The sequence below is a fragment of the Wolffia australiana genome, chromosome 12 (assembly GCF_029677425.1).
Source record: "Wolffia australiana isolate 7733 chromosome 12, ASM2967742v1".
Taxonomy (NCBI): domain Eukaryota; kingdom Viridiplantae; phylum Streptophyta; class Magnoliopsida; order Alismatales; family Araceae; genus Wolffia; species Wolffia australiana.
This window is the reverse complement of record NC_135846.1, coordinates 7,267,212-7,289,306: the sequence shown is the minus strand read 5'-3', so window position 1 is coordinate 7,289,306 and position 22,095 is coordinate 7,267,212. Positions and strand designations below refer to the sequence as shown.

General features: G+C 38.9%; 1 protein-coding gene across 1 annotated transcript; it reads right to left on the bottom strand.

Moving 5' to 3' along the window:
- Positions 1 to 18,571: 18,571 nt before the first annotated feature.
- Positions 18,572 to 20,831, bottom strand: LOC144710312 (protein YABBY 4-like). The gene is made up of 7 exons (XM_078584049.1): positions 20,123 to 20,831; positions 19,886 to 20,044; positions 19,643 to 19,763; positions 19,246 to 19,294; positions 19,094 to 19,169; positions 18,929 to 19,003; positions 18,572 to 18,848 (listed from the first exon to the last, which is right to left on the bottom strand). Exons 1-7 carry the CDS (start codon positions 20,222 to 20,224, stop codon positions 18,777 to 18,779), a joined length of 654 nt encoding a protein of 217 aa, XP_078440175.1. The 5' UTR covers positions 20,225 to 20,831; the 3' UTR covers positions 18,572 to 18,776.
- Between the last annotated feature and the right edge of the window lie 1,264 nt (positions 20,832 to 22,095).

The following is a 22,095-nucleotide window of genomic DNA, read 5'->3' as shown; positions in this document are numbered from 1 at the left end:
TTTTTAAAGTGGGATCATTATGAGCCATTGGAATTTTCTCTCTCCTTGTCGTGCCACATGTCAGATCAACAACGTGTTCATAGAATCCTTGGATTTGCTGAATATTTTACTATCATTTATGTGTTTAATCATTGTAGTCCTCGTGTCAATCTACATCCCAAGATTCTCTTTAATCGTACCCTACATTATGCATTCCTCAAATATCGCTTGATCTGCCTCTCGTATCCTGACATGTATCCTTCAATGAAACCAAATACTACTTTTAAATCAGAATTTTATACATTCTCCTGTCAGTGAAGCGATTTCAACACATTATTTATTTTTGAAAATAAATAACATGTCGATGTGTTTTCAAAAATCAAGCGCGCATTAATAATACTTTTAATTGATACTTTTTTCATACTTACTCATGTCCCATTTCCCAATCATATTTATTGTGAATTAGATAATTAAACTTTATCATGTTGACTCATGTCAATGTTACTTTGGATTTATTCCAAATAAAATAATTCCTTTTCATCGTGTCGTTATGTGTCCCTGCATATTTAAAAATATCATTTACTCCATAATGGTACCTTTTTACAGTGACCAGTGTAGCCAATCATTGAAAAAAATCAATCACTAGTTTCCATCTGAATGAATTTGATGGCCTCACATGGAGGATCATAATTATTATTCAAATATATCATTAAAAATAAAAAAAACAGTAATATACTAAGAAAAATTTTTAATGCAGTATCAAAATTAATATTTCTATGACATTATGTGAAAAAAGTCTTCAAAATATACTTCAACTTATAATATTCTTGTTTTAAGTATGATGTCCACAAATTCTATAAAATACCAGAAAATTAAGAAAATTTCATATCATCCAAAAATATTTAATAACATGCAGAAATTATTATTCTAATTCAAGTAAACATAGAAAAATTATGATCATGATACCATAATTATTATATTAACATTCACAGTCAACTTTTGCAAAATACTTGTGATTATATTTTGAGATTACGTGCAAACAGGCTAAGATGATGATGCATCAGGAATTTAGGGTGATGCAGGAGAAATGGGCGGAGATGGAAGAACTATTTGTGGCAGAGTTCTAACTAAAGACCTTCCAAACGGATATATTTCCAAATCAACTATTACCTAATCATGAAACGTTGTTTTATGAAACAACATAGTGATTCAAAACCATGATTGAACCTGATAATAAAAAATAACATGATGATCTTAATATTAATTCTTTGTACTTTACATGTTTATTTTCCTTCAATTTTCATAAATGCATATTATTATATTTTTAGAATCGTATTAAAATTTTCTTATATTCTATTTTTTATTTTCTATATTCCATCTGGAAAATACATTTATGAGTTGAAACGTATTTGTTATTTAAATACAAATATTTTTTTTAATTTTATTTTATTTTGATTACATCCGCTGTGAAAGTTGTCACAATGAGATTGTTCAGATTGCATCCAATGATTAATCACACCTATTAAAAAAAATCTGATGATAAATACTGTCTAATGCAGATGAGACCAGCCAAAAGGCGAAGCCTGATGGTTTATTTGTACTAAATACACATATTATTTTTGTTGATGTGGCATATGTGGCATAAGGTGATTTGCTGGAAAACACATAAAAATTTAAATTTTTTCTTTACCTTTTTTGATACACATGGTAAAATCTGGTTGGTCAAATTTTTTAAGGATTTTCATTCAAACATTGGATACCTTCAGGAAATTTTAAGGGACATGTGTTAGAACTTGATTAAAGGTGTCAGTTTACTAAAATGATTGGCATATTTCTGATGAATTCAAGGACAAGTGTTAGTGTATGATTGAAACTTATTTTACATGCATATTTGAATGAAACTTTTTGTGTTACATATCATGTTTTTTTCCACACTATGATCCATGATGAGGATTGAGGAGAGAGAAGCATAAAATGTCTGAGATTTCTACTAATGATCTAGGCAGAAATTTGGGCTGATAAGGGTAAATTTTTATTTATTTTCTCTATTCATCCATGGTTCCAATTTCCTGTAAAAATACACCCTCATATTTTCCATAATTATGATTAGGAGAGTGATGCATTTATTCGAAATTTTATTTAGGTACATTCTTCAATTTTGAGGGTAAATGATTGAAGGAATAGTGATCTTATAAAGAGTCATGATGAAAAGCACCACTCGGCATGTTTCACACATGACAAGGTGGTTAGTGTGAACTTTGGTCTTTTGAATCATTTCTTAGATATTTTTTCATAGGTTACTGTCCAAAATCTGGTTAATCAGAAACTTTTTAGAATGTGCATGACATTACTCGGCTGACCAATTATGAGTAGATATCTGATCCTTTTGAGAAAAAGGGAGAAGATTGATAATTTGGGAGAGGAAATATGTCAAAAATAAATAGAACCTAATACTTACCAACCTCCTATTACATTTCCAGATGCATTTAACCTAAATTTATACCTCTAAACCTCCTGTTAAAAATAATAAAATCATAGAAGCTTTAAATGAAGGCACTTTCACTATGTCCATAGAGGAAGTCAAAAGAGATATTTCCCCCATTTGTCATATGATGATTATCACTAATAATGTGGCCACCCATGATATATAGTTCACACTCTTTAGGGAAAGATTTTACTTAATTGATTCATACAAATCCAAGAAAGATAGTTTATCTACTATCAATATAGTTGATTCATTCAAAAATTGTATAGGCAGTCCTTATATCTCGGACACCGTCAAGTAGATGGACGGCTGTTTCTTGACTATGCTCTACAAGTCTCTGATAAATTCAAAAATTAAGATTAAATTATGTATGAGTGGTCTTATTTAGGTTAACTGACATATTTGTATAAAATTAATACTCACGCAATTAAATTTAGCTACTAAGCAATGAGCATAGGTCATCTTCACAAGGAATCATGATTCGGGATTTAGTACTATTTAATGGTGACAAAAATGGAATAAGAGGGAATACATATAAAATATGAGGTAGTGAAACAAGAGAAACGATGAGGTGAGAGGGTGATAATAACTAGTTAATGAGAATGAAATAAATTTTACTATTACTGGCAGAAAGCAGAATGTGAACGAAGTGAGTAAAGATGAGAGAGTGAGACGGACGAAGACGTAAAGAAGTAATGCGGTGAAGAGAAGACAAAGAAGGGAATAAAGTGAAGCAATGCATAAATTAAGGTTTCACATTTAGAGAAGGTGAGATAGGGATTCGAAACAATGATGATGAAATGGGAAATGATGGTGATAGCAAAATGAAATGAGGAGAATGAATGATATAGATCTGAGTTACTAGATGCAATGGAGATGAATCAATGTAAGGTAAGGTTACTTACCATAGGTCCTTATGTTCTGGTAGGATCACAGTGACTTTATGACGCAGAAAAACCTCTTCTCTTCTTTATTCATCTTCTCTAAGTACTCAAGGCACTAATGGACTCTTTCTATCAGCCTCTTAGAAGAGGAAGTGAGACATAAAAACATAAAACATTTATTTCAGACTTATAAAAATGATATCTTCTTAATTTTTATGTCATGACATTGAGAAAAAATCATTTCCTGACATAACTAATCATTTTCTTTTAAACTATGATGTCATAAAATTTCCTTAAACTATCTCAAATTCCACAAAATAACTTCGTGCCTGAAAACATACTTATGTAATAAATTTATGGCACATTAAAATGCAAATGTCGTCTTCTTAACCCACTTAACCTTTGTGTTATCATTCTCTTAGCCAGAGATTCAAATATATCTTGAACGTGATTTTTTTGTCAATCTGGGATTTTCCACCCTCAATTTAAACCCTTGGCCACTGTTGTGGAAATATTAGATAAAGTATTCTCCCATTATTTTCACTATGAATAAGTAGTAACTTGAGTGACTTGTTAGGGTTAAACCATAATCTTTTGCAGTCTTACATAAAAGAAATATTGTAAATTCATGAAATATGTTGATGATGATAAAGGTTACAAAAGAGATTTGACACACTCTTTTGTATCTTCTAGAGCATGAGGTAAAGATTAGAACCCAACAGGCTGAAGCTTAATTCTTTTATTGGGTTAAAATCAGCATTCATTACAATATAATGATAAGCTTGTTCAATAAATGTTACTTTCCCATAAAATTTATTAACTCGAGTGATACACGGGCACAAAGTGTTGTAAGCATAAGAGTTTTAGATACTGGTGGATATACTGAAAGTTATTGGGGTTTTAAGAAATTTTCCCAAGGATGGGGAATTTTAATAAATTATCTCAGACACTATAATAGGAATTTTCCATAGACTTTAATTAAGACTTAAGAATTTTCTCTTAAGATATGTGCAGTCATTTTTTCAAACCCATATGAGTCCTTCTTGAGTGACGTCTCTTATTTTTTTCTAGGTCATCTGGCAATGCTTTTGGTGAGACTAAATGAAGAGCAAAATAGATTAAAATTTTTGGAGATCATGTGGAAACATCTTGAGGCCCAACATTTTAATGCTCAATTAGACATGTAATAAACAAAGAAATTCCAGATTTGATCCTTGAAAGGTGATGTGATCATTTACGTTTTAGGTTATGAGATAAATTTTTAATTCATTATTCCACAATGAAATCAATCTCAGATTGAGTCAATCAGGGCCATGATTCTAGACATTATTTCATTTTCCTTTCCTTCTTACATAACTAGTTACATAATTAGCATAGCTTCCATAATTAGTATAGTTCCATATTGTATTTGAATAAGGAGAAATGCTTTCTGTTTTAAAACTTCAAGAAGGCTAGAGTGATCTTACCTTGGGACGAAGGGAGGTACATCTTTTCTTTGTCAACATTGATGACAGAAAGTGATTTGTTTTACCTTACTGTACCTATCGTATCCAAATCGTCTATGATTTCTTATAATGAATATATTTTTCTCCACATGGAATGGATCTTCTGGATTTAACTATCTCTACATAGTAATTCAGGTAGGATTAGAAGGATACATATAGGGTAAGAGGTATTGATGTGATGAAAGTGGTGACATGGGAGGGGTGTTACTAAATATTTAATGATGACAACATGACTAATAATCGGACTGATTGACAAGCAGATGTGGATAGATGGAGTGTAAATAAAACCGAGCACGATAGGCGAAGGTGATTTCCTGATGTGGATCAACCTCTCCACTTCTCTGTTCGCCTTCTTCAAGCACTCAAGACACCACAAAAATCTTCAGGGATCCTCAAAAACCTTGCTCTCTCTAGAAGGAAGTGAGTTCAAAGATATCTTTAACAATGATACAGGGTCAATTTATAGATCAAATGATAGGAATGGATAGAGGAGCGAAAGGAAAAGCTGGCCTCAAAATTTCAGCTCGATCAGCCTTATGTTTTATCAAATATCAAGCCTTCAAGTTTGGTGATTCCTACCTATTGATTCAAACCAAAGAATTCTCTCTCCTCATGTCACTTTTAGAGTTTTCCACTTCAGCTAATATTAAATGCAATATTCGCCAGATTCTCTCGTGTCATCCTCTATTGACGACTCCACTTCCACCATGTAATCCTCCAAGAAAAGGGGAAAAAAAGGAAGAACAGCATATGATAAATAATAATAAAATAATATATATATGTGGCACTGCATGCTCACGACACCTCTCATGGCTAAAAATGAACCCCAAAATAAATTCATATAAAATGAAATTGAAGTCCGAAAAATGAAAATAGATATGTTTTCTGAATTAGAAAAGGCATATAATTTGATATATACTGTTTAAAAATTCATAGAAAAACGTTTTTTAAATGAACAAATTATTTTAATTCAGAATATAACTTTAGAAAAATCCTTAAAATGCGTAAAAGTTCATAAATTTCAAAACATCATTATAGAAATATATTTAATCATTTTAGGCTTGGTAGCATTCATATCTAATCAATTTAACACAAATTAATTTGTAAATATTGGCATGTTAACCTATTAAGAATGTGTATTATCATCAGGCTACATGCCATCTTCTAGAAGGTTAAATATGTCATATGCATGACATTCCTAGAATGACTTAGGATATGGAAAACTTTCAAAGCCTAATTGGTCATCCAAAATAGGATGGATGCATAAGTAAATAATCAAAAACAAAATTTTCATCTATTACTAGTACCTTGGCAAAGGATATCAGTGCGTCATTTTCCTCGAGTTAGTCTCCTCTAAACTGAGTGTGAATGATCCAATATTAGATGCACAATCACTTTTGTAGACTTTTATGTATGTATGAGCTAAGAATCAGAGTTCATAGTCAAAACATAACTATTTATATATTAGATGTCTTCGGTGAATTAGTTCTGAGGACTACTTACATGACCACATCATGAATCAACCTGGTTGACAGTTTGGCATAAAACCATACCGAGATTCATCAGATCAAGTCAATGATCTCTTCTCTTAAAGAGCACCCACTATCTATCGTATCTCCAAACAAGCAGTTGTAGGATCAACCATCCTATCACATGAGGATGATTAGATAATAATATTATATTTGAATACTTTGACATCCTTCTAAAAATATTATATGGATATAAATACTTGGAGATAAATAATCATTGTATTATGATCTCAAAATTTTTCACTTTTCATTTCAGTTATCCTTGAACTTCATTATAAAGCATCTCACATGCATGAATGAACGTTCTTGTCATGAAAATGGCACAACAAGGTGAGGAGTGTGTGATTGGCTACTTATATTCTTCCCTGAGTGAAACTCAAATCTGTCCATTTTCTCTAGATCAAGCCTAAAGTAGGAAGAAAGTCAAACAAGCACGTTGATGAATCTTATCCATCTAGAAAACAGAATTACTACTTATATTGTATATTCTAATCATAAAACTTATTTTTGAGCCATCACTGTAGCATTGGCTGGTAGTAAAAAATAATAATTTTGAGGTCCCCCTCCTATGCATCCTCGTGCATAGAGAGAAATCATTCTATTAAATCAATTTCTAGTATTTTTCTTACTTCCAGACTTGATATATGAGAATCAAGAATTCTAATCAACCATCATCTTGTATATGGCAGTTTTTTATTTCTTTCCTCCTTACATCCCTACCCGTGGAACTATAATATGAGTGTTGATCATTATAAAAACTCTCTTTGAACTTGATTCCTACTTGGGTAGGCTGATTGAAAGAAATTATTCATTGAAGATCCATCAAGGGCTTGTTGGTGTATTTGGTCATTGAGGAGAGGAAAAAGAGAAGTGGACAATTGTCTTGAACTACAAATTGTTGTGGTCCTCACAAAACTTAAGGACCTCAGACAAATTTTCTTGCCTTACAATGCCTTATCTTTCTATCGCTATTCAATTAGAGTCATCATCTCCTACTTGATTATCTTATCCATCATCACATCAAAACAATCATTTTCACCTTATCTCATCATCCCATCTTCACCAAAAATGTTATCATGGTTATTTCATCCTTTCATTTGCACTCTCTCTGATCAAGTCCTCGTATTTGTTATCTCTCTCTCATTAAATACTAGTATTTACCTTTTAACTGCATTGTTCCTTCATTCCACTATCTCATATTTTATAATTACCTCTTCTTATCTCCGTGATCAACATTAAAAGAGCCTTTATATCTCTAGTTATTGTTCCTTGTGGAGATGACCCATACTCATTACTTGCTAGATTTATTTTCATTACTACAGGTCTTTAAATACATATTGATTAAACTTAAAAGCACCTACAAGTGTACCAGGCATATATCTCTACTTCTATTTGGTACTCTCTACCACAGCTAACACACCCAAATGTCATGTAGCATCCAACATATGTCATCTATTGATGCCAAAATTGGTGCTTTTCTATCCACCTGCTATTTTTGCCACACAACTCTCGTGCAACCCCCCCCCCAAAGATCATTGCCTAGGTTCATATATCATCAAAACTCTTCCCATTAACTCAATGATTGTACAGATAAAAACCATCAAATGCACTCATCTCACACAACTCCTGCACATCCTTACTACTACTGGCAGATGGGTTTAATCCTGTTTACATGAAATGAAGAACATGGCATAATAAAGGGGAATTGTGGATTCCCGACTGTTCATTTCTTTCCTTTGAATCAGTCTTCTTTGAACTCGTTAAGATCTTAGTTTTTTCTCCTTTACATGTCACTTTGTTCACACTAAAATACCAATATGTATGTGTCACACGGTCAAATACCGAGCTAGGAACAATACCCCGGAATGAACACACACCGGCCTTAGTGCTTGGACGAGAACACTGAGCAGCCTTTGATTGTGCAGCAGAAGTCCTGTGCAATAGCTTTAGACTGCTTGGAGTTTAAGGAGAGAGGGTGGGGACGCAGCCCATACATAAATTGGGCCATTGCATTATCTATCATAAAAGGTTACATCGTAGTTGTAGTCATTACATGGGGGAAGAACAGGGATAATATTGAAGTAATAAGATGAGGTGATGCGCTCCTGAGTAGTGTCACTCATGTGCCTAGAGGCCCATAGGCCCCGCGCGCCCACCAGTACCGCCGCTACACTCATGCCTTAGGACCTTGGTACTCGACACTTCAGCCAACCCAACCCCAACGATGGTGCTCCTTGCACCAAGCACCCGCCCTAACACCATGGCACACGGGCCGTGTAGAAGCCGCAGTGCTCGGCACTCCACTTTGAGTGCAACGCGCCCAGCACTACCCTCGGGAGCGCCGCACGCCCCACATCGCATCAGCGCTACCTGTGTGATGGCGCACACCATCCTGAACCATCGATGACATCATCCGCACAGCCCGCCACCGTTGCCGATAGGCGGGTGAAGCTGCTCATTTATCGCATTTTTGTCACATTGTGATGCGTCCCATACGTCCGTGTTTTTCGTCATCATGGGGAGGGGTCCTTAATCATTTGGACCCCTCCCTTGGCTTTCCCCCCCTTTTTTAATGTTTTAACTTTTCCTTTATTTTGTAATGGGGGCCCATTATATAAGGGCCCCCTAATAGACCCCAATTTCCCCTTTTTGTTAACCCATTAGGGGGCCCAATTGACCTCCCCTTTATAAGGGAAGAGGGGGGCGCCCTAAGAATCAGACCGGGAATTTCAATTGGATTAGGGGGCCCAATTGACCTCCCCCCTTCATTCAGAGAAGAAGATACAGAAAGGGGAGGGAAGAAGAGGAAGATCGAGAAGGGATAGGAGAAAGATCTTACCTGCTTGCAGGTTATTCTGCATCCTAGTCGCAGGGTGGGGCTGGCTTCTCGCTGGTTAAAATTTGAACCCCAATTTGACCGATGGTCGTCACAATTGCATAGGGGGTTTCCTCAGTGAGTGCCCGATCATCATGATCGCAAGGGGGAAATTCCTCAGTGCAGTTAGCGCCCGATCGGAATCGGACTCAGCAGGTCATTCTGGGGGTGTGCAGTCACAATTCGCTGGATGTTCAAGAGCATGAGCTGCCTATGGCCGTCAACTAGTGCACTAGAGTTTGCTCGATCCCACGATCAATTCCCACTACACCAGATCAAACGGTGGGGATAGTGGCTGTTCAATGATTTTCCTTGCCTAGGGAAGATGACGGGCGCTGGCCTGAGCTGGTCCTGTGGCCGTTTGACGTGGTGTGCCAGTCGGGTTTAGTTCTGTCGCCATCCTTCAACTCAGCCGACCGCTCAGCCCATTGAATTGTGATTCACCCCTGAGTTAGCAATCGCCCGACTCTAGGTGGCCAGGCAGTGGACCGTGGCTGCCGACACCTGAGGGACGGCCGAAAGAGCATCGACCCCAAAGGACTTGGAAACTGTCATTCCCGCCCTTGGGGCCGCCAAGCGGTCCATTCAACCGCCCACACCTTGAATCGTGCTTCCTGCAAGGTACGTCAGAGGCTACTAGTCCTCTGGGATCCTGACCTTAATCCTTACCAGGTTGAGCACCTCCAACAGACCACATTACGCTAGTCGTCACACTACCGGACGGGTATTCCGCCATCAAGGTGAATCAATCCGTTGCCGCTCGCTCGCCGTAGTTGTCCATCATGACGGCGTTGTGAGTCCACCACAAACGTGCCGACTACGACCAGTTGCTGGCTGGAGCCGCGAGGGCTGCCACTCTCATCTTCCTCGACTCCGCCCCTTAACCAAGCGCTCCTGCAGCCTATCGTCAGTCGAGCCACCGTTAGCTCTAGATGCCTCTCTGCCAAACCCGTTCCGACCGGCACAGATTGTCGACGATTCTGCACGATGAGCCACGTGCCGACAAGGTACGCCATCTTCTCCCGCCACTCGTTTAATTATCCTTTGCAGTATATTTTGTCTTGACTCCATCGCGCTCTGGCTAGGTAGGTTAGAGAGGTAATTGAAAGAAACTACGAAGCATTTTGAGCATCTCTATCGTTACGGACGAGTCCATCCATTACGCGTGAGCCCTACGGATAAATTTCGTTCGGCCGTAGATGTCCTCAGCGCTCCGATGAAGTTTGAGAGGCCACCGTTGCCATCACTCGGTGACCTGTCCAAGCTCGGAGCTCGGCGCCTCCCACGAGTTAAAGCCTACATGTACGACACATAGGATGCATCTCGCATTGCATCATAGTTACATCCCCAGTTAGGGTTTATTTTCCATCGGACGATGACACCGTCGACATTCGATACCACTATCTATCTAGGTACGGAGCCATCATACTCAGTGCTGACCGGACGACATCCATCAACGACATCTGACATCTTTGTGTATTAATGCCTCAGTCTTCTGGCCAGAAGTCTCCCACCCCGCCCCCTCACACATGTAGTGCACACGGCATGTGCACGCCATCCCCGCAGCACAAGCGTGTGCGGCGCATAGCGCCCATGCAAGCGCTCCCTCGTGTCTCGCGCACAGCACATGCACCTCTACCGGCCAGCCTGTGAGTACTTTGGTGGCCCCGCACGCCCAGCCTGTGCACAGCCTTTCCCTGATCCACTGCCATTGCATGCGGCGAGCACGAGCCCCAAAGGGGCCTCGGTTTTAAAGATCAAGGTCAGGGGTCTCCACCCCGATGCATATGGTATTTCACACTTAAGGACTCGATCACTAAATCTTGAGTCCAAGTACATGGACATATCCCCACAATAAGCACACAGACCTCTTGTAGGACATGCCGCCTACTTTGGGGCCTTACAATATGATATATGTGAAATATTTTAATGTGGTTGTTTATCTCCTTCTCTTGCTCTCCAGCTCTGTCTCTTTCTCTGGTTTTGTTATTCTATTTGTGTTGCAGATAGGGCAAAATTCCTTCAAGTGGTATCAGAGCGTCTAATCTAGTATAACCAGATAAAATGCCAAGGCATGGAGAAGCAACGACCTAGCTAGGAGATGGGTCCTCTATTTGCATAGACATTGCTGGCAATGGCTCACTCCGGATGATGGGTGAACCTATCTCGGTTTCTCTTCCAGTCCTCTCCAAGAACAACTACCCTTAATGGGCAATAATGTGTATGCAGGTGTTTCTAGAGGCTCATGGGCTGTGGGAGACGATTGAAGACGACAACGTGCCAAGGGAAGGATCGACAAACCCTGTCCTTTGTCTTCAGGTCAGCATATGAAGACGTCCTTGTGCAACTAGACATCAACAAGACTGCCAAGGAAATGTGAAGAGCATTAAGGACAATGAACATTGTCGTGGCTCATGTTAAAAAGGCCCAGATTCAGGCTCTAAAGTGGGAATTTGAAATGCTGGTTATGGCAGAAGAAGAGCCCATATCAGAATTTGCTTGAAAATTATCTGTGCTTATTACTCAAATAAGAAGCTTGGGTGAAAAGGTCGAAGAGAGAGATGTTGTCGCCAAACTTCTTCAGGCAGTTCCAGCAAAGTTAAACTCCATTCCCTCGTCTATAGAGCAATTTGGAGACATGGACTCCATGACTCTTGAAGAAGCAATTGGGTCTCTGAAGTTACATGAAAACAAACTACGAGATAGACAGATGCGTAAGCAGGAGCAGGCTTTGTATTCTCGTGATATGGGAAAATCAAATGTCAAAGAAGATGGTGTTTTTCCTCAAAGCAAGCAACACGGTCACCGTCGAGGACGTGGTCATGGTCATGGTCGTGAGAGAAACAATGAGGATCGTGGCAAGACAGATGAAGGCAGACCTTAAGACAAATCCTGAATCAAGTGTTATAATTGTAACCAATATGGACATGATTCAGAATGTCACAATAAGGAGGAGAGAGCTCACCTTGAAGATAACAAAGAGAAGCCAAATTATGGCAAGTTGTGATGATGTTGAGGAGCTTCTTATCAAGGTTCAGGTGGCCAACCTCTTGAAGAGAACCTGCAGTATCGTGATACTGGTGTAGGCAATCATATGAATGGGAAAAAGGGCTTATTTCAAGACATTCAAGAAATTTCAAACCAGAATGTAAATTTCGGTGATGGGTCAAAGGTTGAGATTCTTGGAAAAGGTAACATTACCTTACAAAGCGAAGATGGTATGATCTTGAAATTCAGAAATGCCCTTTATATTCCCAAGCTGAAATCAAATATTCTAAGTCCGAGGCAACTTGACGAAGGATACCAAATTTTTCTCAAAGCTGGAATGCTTTCTATCTATGATCCGCATGGGATTTTTCTTCTCTCATTAGTGAGAACTCAAGGGAGACTATATCTTTTGAAATTATGTGAATCCAAAAGGTTTTTTTTTGGCAATGCTGATAAATCTTGAGTTTTTTTGGGTCAATGTTTTGGACACTAAAATTTCAAGTCACTCAAACAACTAGCAAGTAAGGAGCTGGTAAATGGATTCCCTCTACTTGAAGTACCTATGCAAATATGTCAAAGCTTTACTTCTTGAAAGCAACACAAAACTTCATTTTCATCAGCAATGTCCCACAGAGCAACAGAACCTCTAGAATTTATTCATGGAGACTTATGTGGGACCATCTCTCCATCAACATTAGGCGGGATTGAGTATTTCATGCTAATTGTGGATGATTTTTCCATATTAATATGGGTTGATGTTCTCAAGCAAAAATATGAAGCCTTTAATGCCTTGAAACAGTTCAAGTCTTTAACTAAAGGAGAAAATTCTATAAAGATGAAATGTTTTAGATCAGATCGTGGAGGAGAATTCACCTCAGATGCATTCACCAAATACCGTGATGATCATGGAATTCGACAACAGATTACGGCTCCTTACTCTCCTCAATAGAATAGTGTTGTTCAAAGAAGAAAGACCATCATTATATCTATGGTCACAAGCATGATTAAAGAAAAGAATTTGCAACCAGAATTCTAGGGAAAAGTTGTAAGTACCTCTATTTTTATTTTGAACAGGTCACCTTCTAAGAGCTTTGATGGTACCACTGATGGAAATATATGTGGCCGGCAAGCCAATCACACATTCCACATCTCGTTCCATGTTCATTATTAGAAAATATTCATTATAGTGCACGTGTGATGCACATAATGAAGTTCATGAATACATGATCAGACTTAGTGAATTATGGTGAGATCGTAATACGAAGATCACTAGTCTTTAAGCATGTGTTCTAAACATTCCTATTCAAAGGATACACGAGAAGGATATCGAAGTATCCGGATAAAATAGCACTATCTAGCCTCACTCATATGATGAGTATGGCCGGTCCTGTAGTCATTAGTGTGGAGACACTAAGGATACACAGTGGGTGCTCTTTAGTGGAAAGAGATCACTGAATTGATCCGTACAAATCCCTGAATGGTATCATACTGAACTGTCAATCAGGTTGATTCACGTCCCGATTGTGTAAGTGGTCCTTAGTCCTTAGTCCCGATTGTGGACGGACGGTTGTACTTTGGCGATGGCCAACGAGTCTCTAATCATGGGATTCTAAAGGATCTTAGTTCGGGTACATCAAGAAGTTCACAAAGACGATTGAGTGGTCAAGATGGGATCGTCCACCCTCGGTATAAGAGGTGACAGCTCAAGTAAAATGATGCAATGAAGTCCTTGGCCAAGGTAGTGAAATATCAAAGAAGAATTCTTCGATGATTTCCGAATGCACCAGTACTAACTCGGATGATTGATTAGGGTTTGACAGTTGACCATACCCTAAGTCGTCCAAGGAGCGTCAAGTGGATGAGGGATTATACATACACGGTAACCGATGACGAACAATTTCCATGAGTGGTCGATACACACTCCTTTGTATCTTCTAGGACACGAGGTGTAGCTTGGCACCCCACGTGTCGGAGTCTCGACCTATCGATTAGATTAAATTGATCTGACATTAATTAGTCTATATGATGATATAATTAATTAATTTGGAAGGCCAATAAAGGTTATTGGGCCGTTGGAGTCGTTAACTAGACTGATACATGGGCCTAGAGGGTCACACACAAATGGTCTTTTGGACGTCGGAAGATATACTTAAGTTTTGGGGTTTTATGAAAAATACCCACTTAGTATAAATAGGGGAAGGCCCTGAACGAAATTCACCCAGGCCATAATTGTCCAGGGGGCTTTCCCCTTCTTCTCCACTCTCCCCATACCCCTCTCCATGCCCGATGCGATCGGGATGATATAATGACGACGACGGAGGTTGAACGGGGCTCGTCAACGAGAAGGAGGAGATTCGAGGTGCCAAAGATTGCATGGATACGTCTAGAGGCTGCACACTTGAGCAGCTCGACTCGTCTTGCTCCGGGTTTGAAGAAATCATGGATGCGATCCGTGCAAAGGTACTTCGTTTCAATGTTTTTTGTTGATGTTGTTCGATTCGTTCAAGTCTTCGTGCTGCGAATCATTTTCAATTGTTCATCCACATCTAAGCCTCTAGAACCCAACAACCACTCCATATGAAAAATGGACTATTTCAAAAGCAATTGTTGACCATCTAAGTGTTTTTGGCTCATTGGTGTATGCAAAGGTACTTGGATAAAAACTGGGAAAACAATTGTTGGAACCAAATAATGACTTGAACAGGTCAGACCATCATTTTCATTGGTTATGAAACTAGAGCAAAGGTGTAGAGGTGTTATGATTCAGTAACCTGTAAACTTCATATCAGCAGAGATGAGATTTTTCAAGAAGAAAGTCAATGGGATTGGGGAGATGACAACAAACTGAAACACGAAGGTATATCTCAAATTTCCAAGTTTTTGAATCTTATTGTCGATGCCTTTGAGCAGATTGAAGAAAATACAACTGAAATGGAGCATGGAGAAAGAGCTGAAGCTGTTTTTGATTATGGGAATCCCACTTTGAAGCAGATCGGCCAAGAAAATTCAAAAATGTAGATCATATCTACAGTGAAGCATCTTAATTGAAAGCTAATCTTGAAATTTGCATGAATGTCTCAAAATAACCACTGAATTTTTCAGAGGCTAACAATGACAAAGTACGGAGACATGCTATGCGAGAAGAGATAAATGCAGTTGAAAAGAATTGCACAAGGGAACTTTTTCAACCACCAGTTCTCGCCAAACCCATTGATCTCAAATGTTTATTCAAGGCAGAGAAAAACTATAGAGGTGAAGTAATTAGACACAAGGCAAGACTGGTCGTGAAGGGGTATTCTCAAAGGTATGGCACAGATTATGATGAAGTATCTGCTCCAATTGCAAGGATGGAAACCATAAGAGTGTTGTTGGCTCTTGCAGCACAAGAATATTGGGAGATACATCATTTTGATGTTAAACGACATTTTAAAATGGTGAAATTGAAGAAGAAATCTATGTCATACAACCAGATGGGTTTATCAAGGAGGGCAGTGAACACCATGTGCTCAAATTAAATAAAGCCCTATATGGGCTGAAGCAGGCTCCCTATGCTTGGTATTTGAAATTTAATAAGAATTTTATCATCACTTGGATTCACTAGAAGTGTGTATGAGCATGCTGTCTATTTTAATTTTTCTGATAAATCTCATTTTCTAATTGGGGTTTATGTTGATGATTTCATAGTGACAGGTCCAAAAGTTTGTCATAGTCAAGATTTCAAGAACCAGATGATGAAATTATTCGAGATGAGTGATCTCGGTTTACTCAATTCATATTTGAGAATTGATGTTATTCAAGGTGATTCTCATATCATCTTAAATCAAAAGGTTTAAGCATTGAAGATACTGGAGCAATCGGGAATGGCAGGTTGGAATCCTGCACTAACTATTATGGAAGCACAGGAAAAATTCAGCAAAGACAGAACAGATTCCATTGTAAACTCTGCTTATTACAGAAGTCTGATTGGGAGTTTAGGATATTTAACTCGCACTCGACCAGATCTCATGTACTATGTTGGAATTATTGGTAGGTACATGGAACATCCAACCACTGAACACTTATTGACAGTCAAGAGATTCCTTAGATATATCAAAGGGACATTTGATTTTGGATTTTATTATGAAAAGGGTCAATCTGGTGAAGGCCTAGTAGGATACAGGAGACCATAAGAGTACTAGAGGCCTTGTGTATTGGGTCCAGAGCAATCAGCTAGATCTCACAGAAACAAAAAGTAATAGCCTTATCATCCTATGAGGCTGAGTACTATGTTGTCACTACTACTGCCAGCTAGGGTGTTTGGTTAGCTTGTTTGATTGGTGAATTGACTGGCAAAGAACCAAGACCAATTAAGTTAATGGTGGAGAATAAATCAGTTATAAACTTGAGTAAAAATCCAGTTCATCACAGTCGTACAAATCATATTGACATTCATTATCATTTTATTTATTCATGTTCGGAAGAACATAAACTTGAACTGGAATATGTGGAAACTGATAGAAAGTTAGCAGACGTGTTTGCAGGAATGTGTCTGAAGTTGGGAGTTTGGAACATCAAATAAGAGAAGCAGTATTAAGAAGGAGATTGTTGGGGTTATGTGAAATGAAGAACATGGCATAATAAACTGGCATTGTGGATTCCCGACGTTCATTTCGTTCCTTTGAATTTGTCTTCTTTGAACTCGTTAAAATCACAGTTTTCCTCCTTTACGTGTCACTTAGTTCACACTGAAATGCCTATATGTACAATCTACGTGAAATACATTTTATTGTTGTTTATCTTCTTCTCTTGCTCTCCACCTCTTTCTCTTTCTCTGGTTTTGTTCTGTTCTTTGTGTTGCAGACAGGGCAAAATTCGTTCACCGGTGTGCCCCCATGCCCGCTGTCTGGTATGCTGTAGACCTCCCTTAGACTGCCCCAAAGCTCATGAGTTGTTATTTTTGTATGTGCTTTTAAGGTTTAAATTGATATTATATGATATAATGTGATAGAACTATCTTTGACAGTTATTCTCAAATTTGAAAAGAAAATCAAAACAAAGGTAATCACCTATAAAGTATTAGAAAACCATTTTATAATACTTTATTGTTTTAATCCATTTTATCCTTTTGGATTGAACTTTACTTACTATATGCTACTTTAGGAAAGTTATATTTTTGCATTCATTATATTACATCACTATGACTTATTTTTACCCCTTCATTGAGTTGATTGCAAATGATTTGGGATAAGGAATTTCGAGGTTTGTAAAGTATTCTATATCACAATACTATATCAACGAAACCACACAAGGAATTTTCATAACGCTGGTTTCATCGGTTGAGATTATGAGACACGAGCTCTTTATCAACTACACTTAAAAAAGGATGTATGGCAGTCATTATGAGACACTTAAAAAAGGATATTATGAGACACTAAGCCCTATTGCACATGATTTGCCCTGAACCCATTACTCACTTGTAAAAAGATGTATAGCTGTTATATTATGCGACACCAAGCCATATTCGTGGATTACTTTGTACTTCGTAATATGTGCGGAAAAATATTTTTGTGTAGAATATTAGGAGTAAAATACTGGAGTTGTCGCCCAAATGTGTTTAATAATTAATAGTTTTCAAGGTAGTAAAAGAATTGCTTTAAAAAAGACAAACTGTAATACTCGAGTCCAGAATTCATTTAATGGTTACATAGTTACATGTATGAACGTGGTACCTAGCGTTCAATACTCACCAACCATATCTGTGTAGAAACAGTGAATAACTTTTACCTTTATGGACGCCTTGCTATCACAGTACTTAGTCGAATGCTTCTGTGTGTATCTTTTTGTCAAAACGCTACGCATTCATAGGGATAGAGAGAGAGATAGGAGAGGAGAGAGAGAGAGAGAGAGAGAAAGAGAGAGACGGGTGAGGAGAATGAGAGGAGAGAAAGGGGAGGACTGAAGAGAGAGACGGCAGAGAAGAAAGAGAGTGAGAGACGGGTGACGAGAATGAGAGTAGAGAAACGGGGAGGACTGAAGAGAGAGAGAGAGAGAGATGGCAAAGAAGAGAGAGAGTGAGAGACGGGTGAGGAGAATGAGAGGAGAGAAACGGGAGACTTAAGAGAGATGAGAGAGAGAGAGAGAGAGATAAAGACCGGAGAGAGAGAGAGGATAAGACAGGAGAGAGTGAGGAGAGAATGACGAGAGAGAGAGGAGGAAAGATAAGATAGAGACGGGAGAGAGAGATGATAGCAACGGGAGAGAGTGAAAAGAGTGACGGGAGTGACAGAGAGAGAGAGAGAGAGAGAGAGAGAGAGAGAGAGAGGATGGAAACAGAGAGAGACGGGAGCTAAAGCCATGGAAGGCGAACACACTGGCCTTTCATTGCCGGTAAACACTATATACGATCCGCGCCCGTCCTTTCCATAAGGAGGTAATCCAACATATTCCAAGGATGGGCGGAATGTCCCAGACCAGCTTCTTTACGCCATACAAGTATAATCATTTATTGAAGTGATAATAGTAGCGGGCAACAAGAAGCTGAAGCTCGTGGTATCAAAAAGGAGTGAGCCCTACGCCGTCGGTTGCCGCGTAAAGCCCTCCCTTGCGTAGCATATCGTCTCCGTCCTATCAAAAGAACATAATAATCTTGGTCGGATTTTATTCTCTGAGGAGGAAAATCTGAGAAAAAAGAAACAGAGAAATACCGGAGGACAAACTGCGCTCCTCTTTAGACTCGGTTCAGATAACAAACCGAATTGAATATGAGGGAAGTGAGCCCACTGATGCATTACAAGAAACCATAGAAAATAAGAGAGAAAGTTAGTAATGTGCAAAAAAACCATAATCAAATTAAAGATGAGATAATTCACGTTTTTTGCCGCCGCACTGAAGGCCTCTCTGTGGGTTATGTCTGGATTCTCCGCTTTGATACGTTGGATCTCCTCCCTGAAGAATTAGCTCGGTAAGTAAATTACTGAAGGCGGATTTCCTAGTTTGTCTATTGGGTTTGAAGTTCACTAACTTGATGAATCGATTGTACGCTGACGGGACTCTCTGCCTCTTCTCCGGAGCTGCAAGATGAGAAATATTAAGGATATATATCAACAACCCACGGATAAAAACGTATCAAACAACTGCAATAATGTATGAAAAGACGTATCCGTCCTTGTTTTCAATTTATAATTTCATCTCATTCCGCGCTTATGAATTTTAGTGTAACGATTCAGATGGGAGAGGAAGCGACTGAAGAGAGAGAGAAATACATAGAAAAAAATGGAGAGATGCGAGATCCGCAATATATCAAGTCTTCTATGATGACGCGAGATTCGTGTTCAGAAAAAAAGATTCGAGAATTACAGAAATCATCATTAACTTCTGAGTAAAAGCTGTAGAGAGAGGACAATGAGGTAAAGCCCTACGTCTGTTGATTGGAGTAGGCTGCGTCGCTGCATCCTGGACCCCTTTGACGGCCCCCAATGCATCACTTTTCATTAGGGTTCGGTCAAGAAGCAACGGCAGATGAGGGCATGATAACTCATCCTACGCAAAAAAAAAACCCACGACACAGGAAGCAAGCACAATGAAATGCTGATAGTAATTAACCCCTTGTCCATCGTTCGTCTCCCAACCCTTGTTGCAATAGTAGCAAGCTAACTGCTAACCAGGAAACTGTGATGAGACGGAGGAAATAAATGGCCAGTGTAGTGAAGCTGGCTGGCGGCCGGTAGAAAGAGCGCCCTCATGTTGACAGAGAGAAGATTGGTGCAGTGTCCGCATCTCACCGTGACGGTTTTGAAGAGGCTGCTGCAGGGAACACTTACCTAAGAACAACAATGGTTAAGAAGAGTCGGAGAGAGAAGAAAGGGAAGAAGAAAATAATTGAAAAGGAGAGATCATACCGCGAGGACAGTGTCGCATAAGTTGCAATGAACATAGCAAAGTTGTTCTGAAGGCGGTGGAGTGAGGTGATCTAGAGAAAATAAGGTAGAAGATGATGACATAGCTCTTCTACCTAGATTTGGCGCTTGTACTCTCCTTGTCCTTGTTGAGAATAGCTTAGCAGGAAAGAAACTCTATAGACAAAGAGGGCAAGCAAGAGATGTAGATCGAGTGAAACGGGTGGGAGTTAGAGAGAGAGAGAGGAAAAAGAATGAAGAAGAAGGTACTCTACTGCGCTTATATGGGGAAGCAAGGGGCGGGGCAAAGTTTTCCCTCTGAGTAAGACTAGAGGCACAGTGTTGGTAGACTCGATTTCACACATCATTAAGTAGTTATTCGAATCATATAAATTATGCAGAATGTGAAAACATACCATCATGAATACAAGTCTTCTCTGACACCAGCTGACCTGACGAAAAGGATCAAGAATATTGTACTTCGTAAAAAAATAACTATCCAGAACTCGAACATATATTTGGATTGATCACTCCTTTTATTGAAATATTGAAGAATCCCAGCAAATGTTATGCCGACTGTTCTTCTTAATGGAGACTAAAAAGTCCCCATCTTCTTTGATCAATCAATCTCTCTCCACGAAATGGACGGTACTAATAACTTGATTGCTGTCTAGAGTTTAATATATTGATGTGATTAAATGTATCCACGGGAAAGAGTTCAAGAGAAGCTAGGATACGACCGACGGGAAAACGCGTGTAGAGAGAGAGAGAGAGAGAGACCAAACCTGGATGGGCTTAAATGAAACACTTTTCTCTCGATAAGGGGTTCATTGGTTTCTTTCGTAGTTAAACAACTGTGTGTTTACGTGACTGTGGGCTTCCGAAGTTTCGAGCAGAGAGAAAGAATACAGACGAGAGAGAGCGAGAGAGAATACAGGGTTTTTATAAGAGTAGGTATCTTCTGTTCCTCCCTTTGGTCTGATGGATAATGCCCGGAGAGAATCGTACAGGTTAAAGTTTTGCTTGCAGTAGTGAGGATTTACTAGCCTGTGGGTATCTGTTTCTCCATCTTCATTCCTTTTAGGGTGACATCTAACGACGGTATGCCTAAATCCCTTAAAAGTTTTAAAGCGAAAAACTCAGAGGAGGTCCAGGTTTTCTTTCATTTCCGCTTAGATATCCAGCATACAAAGGAAAAGAGAATTATAAAAGCTTCCAACTTTGTCTGATTTGACCGCACACACCATCTCCAACTTGGAACCCTCCTTCGCCAGTGGCAAAGCAATTACAGGCCCCTCCACTTCCTGCTACTGACAGATTTCTCTGTTTCTTTCTCTTAAACAGGTTATTTATTATATTTGACGACAACAAGAGCTAAAATGATGATTATCCGCACTTTATCTCTACTTCTGTGGCTCTTTCTTTGCTGACAGCCTTAAAGTATCAGACGGGATTTAAAAAGAAAATATATAATTGACGAAACCAAGAACTAGAATAATAAGTATCCCGTTAATAAGTCTGCTTCTTTGCCTTGATAAACTTGAAAGAAAATGATTATTTTCTCGACTGAAATCTCTTCGTCTGTGGGTATTTCTTTCGTGTCAGCCTTAGAGAAGCAGATTGAATTAAAGAGGAAAATCTATTCTTCTCTTATACCAATGCTCGTCCGTAGGCGTCAGCAGAAAACGCAGGGATAAGATGATGATGATACGATGATCATGACAATGACGGTGCTGATGCCTACTCTCAGCCCGTGTCCAGCACCCGAAAACAATCCTCTCGCTAGGCAGTATCCGCCTTTCCCTGTTTTTTCTCAATCTGTTCCCGTACTTTCACCTGCTATCAATGAAGTTAAAGCCTGAGAAGGATGACGTTTCTCTCTCTCTCTCTCTCTCTCTCTCTCTCTCTCTCTCTCTCTCTCTCTCTCTCTCTCTCTCTCTCTCTCTCTCTCTCTCTCTCTCTCTCTCTCTCTCTCT

Coding starts and splice junctions, on each gene's coding strand:
- LOC144710312 (XM_078584049.1), bottom strand. CDS start 20,224: ATGTCATCATCTTCTACCTTATTTTCTCTAGATCACCTCACTCCACCG. Junction 19,764..19,885: donor CGTCTCATCACAGTTTCCTG/GTTAGCAGTTAG, acceptor TTTTTTGCGTAG/GATGAGTTATCATGCCCTCA. Junction 19,004..19,093: donor TCAGTGCGGCGGCAAAAAAC/GTGAATTATCTC, acceptor GTAATGCATCAG/TGGGCTCACTTCCCTCATAT.